Source organism: Neodiprion virginianus, chromosome 4 (assembly GCF_021901495.1).
Source record: "Neodiprion virginianus isolate iyNeoVirg1 chromosome 4, iyNeoVirg1.1, whole genome shotgun sequence".
Taxonomy (NCBI): Eukaryota; Metazoa; Arthropoda; class Insecta; order Hymenoptera; family Diprionidae; genus Neodiprion; species Neodiprion virginianus.
Genome location: NC_060880.1, coordinates 355192 through 365857, shown reverse-complemented (window position 1 = coordinate 365857; position 10666 = coordinate 355192). Strand labels below are relative to the sequence as shown.

The 10666-nt window shown below is 38.6% G+C and overlaps 2 protein-coding genes and 1 long non-coding RNA gene across 3 annotated transcripts; 2 read left to right on the top strand and 1 right to left on the bottom strand.

The window, feature by feature from the left end:
- The first annotated feature begins 1883 nt into the window (after positions 1–1883).
- LOC124302222 (acyl-CoA Delta(11) desaturase-like) lies at positions 1884–5496 on the top strand. The gene is made up of 5 exons (XM_046758149.1): positions 1884–2235; positions 3169–3299; positions 3422–3627; positions 4188–4373; positions 4465–5496. Exons 1-5 carry the CDS (start codon positions 1992–1994, stop codon positions 4862–4864), a joined length of 1167 nt encoding a protein of 388 aa, XP_046614105.1. The 5' UTR covers positions 1884–1991; the 3' UTR covers positions 4865–5496.
- A 291-nt stretch (positions 5497–5787) lies between these two features.
- Positions 5788–6148, bottom strand: LOC124302239 (uncharacterized). The gene is made up of 2 exons (XR_006907660.1): positions 6026–6148; positions 5788–5836 (listed from the first exon to the last, which is right to left on the bottom strand). It is a non-coding gene; the product is annotated as an uncharacterized LOC124302239 (long non-coding RNA).
- A 1058-nt stretch (positions 6149–7206) lies between these two features.
- Positions 7207–9180, top strand: LOC124302224 (putative transferase CAF17 homolog, mitochondrial). Its single transcript, XM_046758151.1, has 2 exons — positions 7207–8813; positions 9039–9180. Exon 1 carries the CDS (start codon positions 7678–7680, stop codon positions 8776–8778), a length of 1101 nt encoding a protein of 366 aa, XP_046614107.1. The 5' UTR covers positions 7207–7677; the 3' UTR covers positions 8779–8813; positions 9039–9180.
- Positions 9181–10666: the final 1486 nt, after the last annotated feature.

Below are 10666 nucleotides of genomic sequence, written 5' to 3'. Positions count from 1 at the left end.
CTTGATCACAAGGGTCGATAAATTCATTTTCCCGTTCCATTCTCATTCTTGGAAGAGGAGCGGAAATTTAATTATTTTCGCATCGACAGTACTGGGAAATAAATCTAACATCCGATCCCTTGTGTAATCAGCATCTAACAACACGCATGCCTTTTCCTTTCATACTGTATGCAGAGTCTGCGATACTATAGATATATAATAAATATTCATGACACAAGTACTTTTATACAGAGTAAACTAGTAGACATTTATGCAATAAAAAGTTTCAAGTTCCAAATTAATTTTCATCGAAAGGGCGGCGTTGTAGAATACTTGAATAATCTGCTCCCCCTACGCTAATACAGCTATAAATGAATTGAGTCTGCATCAACATTTCTAAATAATAAAACCGTATTCAGTTTGAAATTGTAGAAATAGGAGCGGGTAGCGCATAGTATTTGGAATTCCTATCAATAATTCATTGAAACGTGACCTTGTAGTGGCATTAACGTCGTTCTGTCCTTTCCTGTCCGCCAAAACATAGAAATCAAATCAAGTATCTGTCGCGGACGCTTGGCAGGTATTATAATTTCCAATGGTTAAATTAACATCGTTCGCCAGTATTTCTATCATAATTTATGTCGCTTAGATCGATAGTACTTTGTTAAAGGTCACTTGCATGCTGTCGATACAGTGAATTTCCTTTCTGGTCCACGACGTTCGTAACTTAGGAAATGAAAGGAATCTCTAAAAATTATATTATCACTGAAAGAACGAATGATCGATTTTAACCCGTAATAAGTTATGTCGCACGATCGACCTAATTTTCTAAAAACGTTTTCTTTCATCGCTGATTGTTATTTATCGATTGTTCAGATGTCGTATTATCTTCGTTCACGCCTCATGACGGAGGATCTCATCGAGGAAGATGGGGATGCAGGTGAAATGATCAGTAGTAAAATGAGCCAATAAATTTTTGAGATGGCATTGAATTATTTTATTATTTCAAGCCCTGAATCACCAAGGTCGGCGTTTGAAACAAATACACGTTTTAAAACACACCGTACCAAACTATTTTTTTTTTTTGCATGAATGTGCGATGCCGCACAAGTACCGTCTCGAAATTTCGCCAAGAAATATGAAAAATTGAAGAAGTTATGAATTTCTAAGTGAAGATCCGTGTTTTTTCGAAAAAATTTTTTTTCAGACTATCAAATCTAAATTTTACAATTAATCGCTGAGAGCATATTTTTCAATATTCAAATTACGTCTCTAAATTATTTCACGGCAATATAACGCATCATCCTGCCTCAGTAATCGCTCAAAGTTGACTGCTGTCAAATTTACCCTGTGTAATCGTTATAAAACTGTACTGAAGTACAATCAGTACGGGTTGATTGGGCGCGAGAATTATTTTTGAAGCCAAGAATTACGAAAACGATAGGATAATAAACAGAATCTGTCGTTACGTAAACTTGTCGATCCACTATTTGAGTGAACGTTTATCTGGAAATTAAGAATTCGTAGATTAAAATACCCACAAGACGTAAATATGTCTACTCAAAGAACTGTCCAAACCCTACAACCTCGGCGTACAACCGTATTCGAGTCTACAACTTCGTTATCTGTTGGACAGATCCATCACTAATATCATACCTTACAACATCGACATTTCGATACGAATGATCGGCATAATTCATCACGTATCAATCAAGGATTATCTCATAGCATAACGATTTGCTGAAATGTATGTGCATATTATGTTTTCATTATAGCTCCGAAATCTGGAATGCAGATACAACTCGACTCGAATTTTGGAGGTAGCTACATTCAATTTGACCACTGGTTCTCTCCCACGACAGAATCTTAGCCTACCTTTGCCAATTATAAATACGAGTCGGCTCTTCATCACTGTTCCAGTGATAGCAGTGATTTTGGCTAGTTGAATAGTTTCGACGGTCTCAGGTGCTCCGAGAGGCGGTATCCCGTTTTAATATACCGCAGTTTTCGAGATGTCCGTCACACTCGTGGACGCTGGTGCAGCTGCACGTGATGAAACAACGGTCGAGAAACTATGCGAGGAGGCATACAGAGAGAAAATTGCCGAACACTGGACGTGGAATTACATTTGGAATAATATCAAATGGAGTCAGTTTATTCCCATGGTAATACTCAACGTTGGATTGGTAGGATCCCTGACGATGTACGCCTTCGGACTACATTCGATACCCATTAAACCGATGACCGTTGCTTGGAGTGAGTTATACGAAATCTAGCCTAATTTATTGAACTGCTTCAAGCTGATATTCCTGAATCTAATAGGTAAAGTCGGCATTCAAGGTGGTCCCTTCGTTGATTGCTAAATTTATATTAAATAAAAACTTTTTACGAACAATTTAAATGAGGTTGAAATTCGTAACGTCAACGTACCGAAACGCGGTGAGAAAAATTGTAATCTCACATCATGTTCGGAACATTTTTTAATGAGTTTATTTTGCAAAATATGAGCTGACTTTACTATGTTTTGCTTAATCTCAGACAATGCTAATGTTGCAAAATAATCCGTTCTGCTGAAAATGCATCGCTTTAATAACGCTACGAACTGCAACCTCGTCAGTATAATCCGTTGATTTCACTATTCGAGAACACTGCGATGAACGTTAAATACGTGTCATAATCTTCAATGAAAAGCATTTTTTACAACCTTAGGTTTCGATGGTTGATTTGTGTTACACCTCCAATTATAGCCGATCACCTAAGGTGGACGTCTGAAAGAAGATTTGCTTGCACAAGAGAAAATTCATATTTTCTATCGAACTAAATATCTCTCATAAGTTCGAATAATTTACGATGCATCAAATTATGACTATTTTGTACGATCACCTTCGTAACAACAAATTTTCTCGCGTTTACAGCGCGTCATAATTTTACATACATATTAAGCTAATGCCCTAGCACCAGACGATTGAATTTTATTCCAGAAATTTGAACTTTTCGTAGGACTGACTGTAACGGAAAAATGTACTTGACATTTGAACAAGCAGACTTTTCGAAGGTTCGGAACTCTATCAATTGGAATCAGACAAGTTTCTCAACTCGGAATCTAACGTCAACCAATAATTCCCTTAAAAACTAATGATTTCTCACAACTTCTGCAACAATGGCTATTTTATTTCGTTAATGCCGCAGTATTCATCGTCGGTTGTGGAGCATTCGTTGGAACAACGGCAGGAGCACATCGGCTCTGGTCTCACCGCTCGTACAAGGCAAATCTCCCGTTGCGAATACTGCTGATGTTCCTCTACTCCGTTCTCGGATTGGTAAGCGTACCCCTGATCAAAGTACCGTGAAATTTGAGAGAGAGCAAAATAAAAACTCATTAAAAATTTTCCATCGAACAATAGTTCGTTTTTCAAAATCCGCGCATTAACGAACTTCACAGTACACGATCTACGACTGGGCAAGGGACCACAGAGTCCACCACAAGTACGTTGAGACGGACGCAGATCCCCACAACGCTAAGCGGGGCTTCTGGTTCTCCCACATGGGCTGGCTCTGCGTCCATCGTCACCCGGAGTGTCTGCGCCGAGGGAGAGAGGTCGACATGACCGACGTAAGGAACGACGGAGTCGCCATGTTCCAGAGAAAGTATGACGCCCACTTTTCCGTCTGATTTCGATTTTTCGCATTACGATTATAATTGGCAAGAAGTGAGAACTTATTTATTCCCGACTCAGCCATATAATGTTGACTTTTTTTTACCTAAAAAGCGGGACGAAAGTAGCACATTATTCCCTCTTGAGGGGTAACGTCACTGTAAAAACCTGAAACACGCGCATTTTTTTTTTTTTTCTTGCACGCGAAAATCCAGAAAAAAAAATCCTTTTTTCTATTTTTTTTCCTAATTCAAATATCCGCCATTTGCAGAATTCAACATGTACCGCGAGAATGGCTCCAGTATCGCTATTTTCAAATATTTTTTGATAGCAATCTTCTGTATTATACTTAAATGTAATCTTAAATGTATGCCTGATGACATCCTTAAATATTATTATCTTATTAGCGTTTCTTCCGTAAAAAAAAAATTAAACAAAATAGCGCCTTTCTATTGTTTTTACGGTAGTGTTACCAGTAAACAAATTTACGGAAATAATCTTTGACTTTATTCCTTGGTCGCATAATGTACTATTTCCTAATTCTTAATTCAGATACGGTACCATTCTAAACATCATATTCTGCTTCACATTACCGACGATAATCCCGGTAATATATTGGGGTGAAACTGTAATGCATGCTGTGCTGACTCAGGTTTTCATACGCTACGTCCTGGGCGCACACTGCCTCTGGAGCATAAACAGTTTCGCACATCTTTGGGGCGATCGACCTTACAACAGGTCGGTATGAACGGTTTTTTTTTCTGTCTTTCTACTTTACGTTGAGTTTAATTGCAAGTATAATTGTGATTTTTTATCTTTTTGTACCCAGACTGATAAACCCGGCTGAGAATATGTTGGTTTCGGTGCTGACGGGTGGCGAAGGATCGCACAATTATCACCACACGTTCCCTTGGGACTACAAGGCCTCCGAGTTGCCCTACATAAACTTCAACGCGGCAACGATGTTCATTGACGCGTTTGCCCAGATCGGATGGGCATACGACCTGCGACAACCCTCGCCCGAACTTATAGACAAAATAGTTCATAGAATCGGCAAGAAGTCCACCGTTCCTGTGCAACACCAGCAGTACTGGTTATTCAGGCACATTTCCGAACTTGGCTCTCGTCTCAGGCTGTCGCTCAGATCACCAAAACGGTTCCTCGGTCAGATTTTCATGAAAGTTGACCGCAACTTTCATTTCTGCGAGACGAGACCACACCAACAATAACTGTTGAGCTGTTTACCAATGAGCGAATGTAACGTAGATACCTATATCATTTAATCATATGGACCTGATAGATAACGAAGTAGCATAGATGTAATGTTTTTCCTATTATCGCTGTTACGTGTCCCGTGTATGATACTTTTGTACGTGTATTATTAATCGTGATCGCGGTAAATGAAAGCTTACCTTTGAGTCAACAAACTCCACGTTTCAAGTAAAATGGTGAAAAATGTGTAGTTTCAACCGTATCTACCAAACGAATTGCGCTTTTCTCACAGTGTGTGCCTTCGTAATATTAAGTCTCATCATTTGCTATTGTGAAACATCGATACATGTATTTAGCGGGGATGCACTCGGAATAAGATAGGGAAATACGAATTTATCACGTCTCCATACCCCTCATACAATACCGAATCATTATTTTTAGTTTCATGTACGTGAGAAGCAAAAATTGTATCACGAAAAACTACAATTCGTCAATACTTGACCAATAAAAATAAGTCCGTTTTCAAATTTTTATGACTATTCACCTCAGATCACCCATCCTCTTCGATTGTAGAATGAATTTAATGGCTCGCCTCCTATTCACTCATCATCAGCCCATTGTTGGAAGCAAATAAATTATTTTTCCATGATATTGCCGTGGTTTTTGATTTAATAATAAATAAATTATAGAAATGAATTATGTAACAAGACTATCAAAATGAGCACAAGTTAGTATCGAATAAGAGTGCGTACGATCAGTGAGAAAAGTATAAAATCAGTGATCAGCATTCAACATCAGTCGAGATTCTAAAATCGTTTACGGCCAAAAGCGACAACGCAATTAAAAATCATATCAGTTACGTACCTTCCACGTTTATTCACTGTAGTGGTTGGTCAAGTTTTCACTTCGTCCTCAGAGGTCGATTGAGTCGGGTTATTTCTTTCATAGCATAACTATTATAAATGCAGTCGATAGTACTGACCCTATAACTGGGTAAGAGATAACAACATGTTATCAGTATTCCATTTTCCAAACCGACACATGAACCATTGAAAATTTAGGATAGTTCTTACAAAATATAATCAAGGATCGAATAACAAAAAAGTTCAACTGAAAGACAAATTTCTGATAACAAAAGTAGCGTGTTAGTATAATCAAGAATAATTTCATGTGTATACCTGTGTTTTATCCTGCCACAGCATTATGACCTGTTCAGCTTCGGAATTTGGTTGACCAACGAATATTATTAAAGTAACATTCAGATATTCGCTAACCTCAATCAGTTCAGCTGCAGTTTAATTCTGTAATCAGGTAAAAGACCACAACATTTTGTTAATATTTCGTGTTCAACATCCATATACTGAGTGTTTAAGTACATGCAATTTTAGAGCGTTACTTATTACGTCGAGTCTCGAAAAACGTTACTGATTACATAATCAAGTGGGAAATCATTCGGATCCCTTTTACACCGGTTGATTTTCTGTAATCAATTCATCAGTTTCGCTAGCGAATGATTTCTTCCCAGATTGATTTACAGAGTCTTTCAATTCAAATAATCACAAACGCCGATCAACGTAGTTACAATTTGTTTCTGTAATCGGGTAAAAAAAAATTTTCTAGCGAGGTAACTTTTCAAATCGATTTAAACAGCATTCAACATTTACCATATACTTATTTAGAAACTTAATATGTATGATAATTGAACAACAATCGACGGTTTACATTTACTAAAAATTTCAAAACAATCAGTAATGCCGAATGATGCAATAAAATTCGTTACCTGGTAATACGAGATAACGAAATAAATGATCACTGTATCGATCTCCAGGAAGAAATTCGCTGAACCTGTCACGACTAAGAATTATCAATAACAATCGATTTTCGTTTGAATCGATTATTTTTTCCGGATTAATCAAGTATAATACATTTTTTTTTTTTTTTTTAATCGTTTGATCGATGGACGCGATTATTTTTCCTCACATTCGGTTTTGTTTTTTGACTTCCATGAGCGACGTAATACAACATCAATTTATGCGTATTCATGTGATTAGAATATCAATCGTCATCATTGTCTTACTTACTAAGTACCTATTTGTTATAATAAGTAAAAGACAAATGAAGATATTCACCTAAAATTGAAAAATATTTTAGACGAAACTATAAATTATGCAACAAAACTTTTCAACTATTAAGACTACATGCTGAAATTTACGAAATTTTGGTTTCGTGTGGACCGTTACAAAAAAAATGCGATGTACCTAATCAATGCATCGACTAATTTTTAACTGACTGGCCAATTTTAGTCACAAATACGGCAGTAACTCTACGCCATTATCCACTGCTTCCGTGCTATCATCTACGGCAGAATAATTATCAGTCGATTCGTCGACTAGCCATCTCGAAACTTAGTTCCAAATACCTATTTTGTGTCAGAGGGCGCTACGAGATCAGCGACATCACTCTCTGGGCAGCTGACAATCGGCAGACTATCGATTACCTAAATTGCGAATTCCCGATGTGACGATCCGACCAACGCAGATAGTGGATATTATAACCTCTAAATGCGAGTCCCCCATCCCCCCCCCCGCCCATTTCTAGTGAGACCGTAAATTGTTTGTAAAATTCTCGAAAACTATCCGCGCGAATGAAAAACAATATAACGTAAGCTGATTTCACGTATTGTTGATATACTTGCATTCTATCCGCACGATAATCCGAAAATTCCTAACCTAACTTAACCTCTACTTCTCATCACATTCGCCGGAATCAAGTCGGGAGGGTTCGAAATTTGATAGGAAAAGATAGTAAAAAGCCAATTCGTAATAGAAATATGTTTAAACTGAGGCCATCGCGACTTCGACTAGCCGCCAACATGACGAGAAGCAACTCGACGAATCCAACTAGCAAAGTGATAGAACACCTGAGCAAGAGGAGCCTCCTCAGAGTTTCTGGCACAGAATCGTCCTCGTTTTTGCAAGGTCTGATAACTAACGACATGAGGCACTTGGACGAGGGGAAAGCGAGCATGTACACAATGTTCCTAAATACGAAGGGCAGAGTGATGTACGACGCGATACTCTACCGAACGCATGAGGCAGGAGTCTATCTGCTGGAGTGCGACAGTCGGGCTTTGATGTCCGTACAAAAACACCTCAAGCTCTACAGAGTGAGGCGAAAGATAGACATTGATGATCTGAGCAACGAGATGAAGGTCTGGGCATTATTCGATCCTGACAAAGCATCGACTGAGTCGTGGAACGCTGGCGCGAACATAACGAAGAAAATTAAGCTCGAAGGACAGATATTCCCATGTGATTCCCTGGTTGATATCGTTGATACCAGTTCGAGTAAAGTTATAGAAAACATCAGGATATACCCAGACCCAAGGTTCTCGGGTCTTGGTTTCCGCATTTTATCCGACCTTGGGACACAAACCGGAGACATCGTCGCTCGCATCGATCCAGACACCGTGGAGAGTAAGGAGGTGTCTACTGGCTACCGATCCCTCATTTACAAGCTGGGAATTGGCGAGGGCTGCGACGACCTGCCGCCTGGCAAGGCGCTACCTCTGGAATCAAACTGCGATTATTTACACGGCGTCAGTTTTCACAAGGGCTGCTACATTGGCCAGGAATTGACGGCAAGGACATACCACACAGGGGTGGTCAGAAAACGACTGATGCCCATTACCCTTGAAAGTTCCCCATCTGAGCCCATACAGTACGACCAGAGCATTACAGATGAGAGTGAGAAATCAATTGGTAAATTGAGGGGACATGTCAATGAGAACGGACTTGGACTTGTCCGTATCGCCGAAGCACTAACTGCTCAGTCTCTCAGAATATCTGGACTCAAGGGAAAGGTTTTAAAACCTGTCTGGTGGCCGCAGGAAGCTCCCAAAGAAAGTGCATCGATCGGAAAGAGCGATTGAAAATGAGGGTAGAAGGGCCTCCAATGGATAATATTGTATAGACAATATTACTATTTTTTAAAATCAATTAGTAATATAGATGAGAGATTATTTTGTATAGGCGATGCCGGCTGCAAAGACTGATACGATAGATTTAGGTTCATTCTTTGTGTTGTTGTTATACATCCTCTTATTTATTCTTTATCTCGTTATTGTTGTAGAAAAAATTGTCTTCTGACAAATAAATCTATTTATTAACCAAATGAATAATTGATTTCTAGGATGGAGCCAGTAGCTACCACATCTGCGGAATATTCCGAGTTTTCTGAAACTCATAAGCGAGTAAACATGGAGCCGGAAAGTACGAAGATAGAAAAAGATCGTGGCAAAACGTTTGAGTGTAGCTTTTGCGGATTAGCGGAACGTTACGATTACAAGGGCTCTAAGCCACCGTTTGCAAGGACTGTGACTTACCTGGAAGAATGCTACATTATGAAGGATCCATTTAGCCTACCCAACAGGGGGGAAATCCTAGTGCTAGGTTCTGACTGTGGAGTTTGTACAAAACCAGTTTGTCTAGGCTGTAGTTTATTTTTTATCAAAAGATTCTGCCAGGCTTGCGCCCAACAAAAAATGTCCAGTTTGCCCGTTCAGTTACATGCCAAAATAAAAGCATTGAAAAAGAAGGATGTTAACTGATCGATGACAATCTTTAATTTATTTTCATTACTATCATGTAAATGTAACACACACATTGACGACTGATAAGATAATAAAACGATTCAAGTATTGGGAGAAAACTATGTTCCCTAAAATTCAAATATGAGATCAAATCCTACACGACGAGTGATACATTCGTGATTCGGCTAGCCGGAAAATGAGTCATATTCATTGAATTTCAAGAAGGCCGTTACTTGAATATAAATGTGAAAAGCAAAGTCTGATTTTTTCCCTATTCGTTCTATATCGGATTCTTTTACCGTGACAGCTACATCCTGTGAGCGTAAACGGCAGTTCATTATAGAATGTCTTGACCATTCGAATATGCCACATCTAGAGGCATAAGAGTTGTAATAGTCAGAGTACGCAGTGGCAAGAAGTGAAGACAAAAGAGAAGGACAGCAAAGGATCGCCGTTGTTTTCTAGCGTCTGCTTTCTCAGCAGCTCTTATAATTCTGGACTCTGCCAAATTCCTGAATCCAGTGTCTTTCCTTTACACCTGAAGCCTGCCATATTTTGGTAAAGATCTGATAAACGGTAGATAGTTTAGGAAGAAATACAAGTTAGCTAGCGAAACTACATATAGCAAAAGAGTGTTTGTGGATTTCAAGTACAATATTTTATTTATACCGGCGTACACGCACTGAAAAATGCCTCATTTATAATCAGGGTCTATTTCTATCATTGTCTAATCCCAGCAGAGCTTTTATTTTCATAATTTTTCCGTTCGTGACTTTTCTAAAGTAAGATAACGTTCGCTCTTTGTTGTTTTTCGAAAGCTGCTGCTGATAGTAATCAATAATTTTTTTTTTTTTTACCGAAGTCGTTTTAGTCTTAAAACTTCTTTCTTTCGAGCACTGCTACCAAACGGAGTGTGCAACGTATTAGTAATTACAGTATACATGGTGTCTAGATTTTTTTTGGGCCCATCCAATGCTGTCTGGCCAAACCTAGGCAGAGGTGGTAAACCAGCCGGTCGTTTAAACTCGTGGTAAGTTGGTGCAAATGAATTGTGTAACGAAATATCTGTATATTCAATACTTTTCAAACCATTATGTACGTTTTGCCCAAAGACTTTGTTGATAATTTTTTACTCCTCAAAACCACAACATCATTCTGTTACAATATTCGATTTATACGGTCGTACAGAAACTGACAAATGTCTTATTTATAATCAATAATAGTTTTA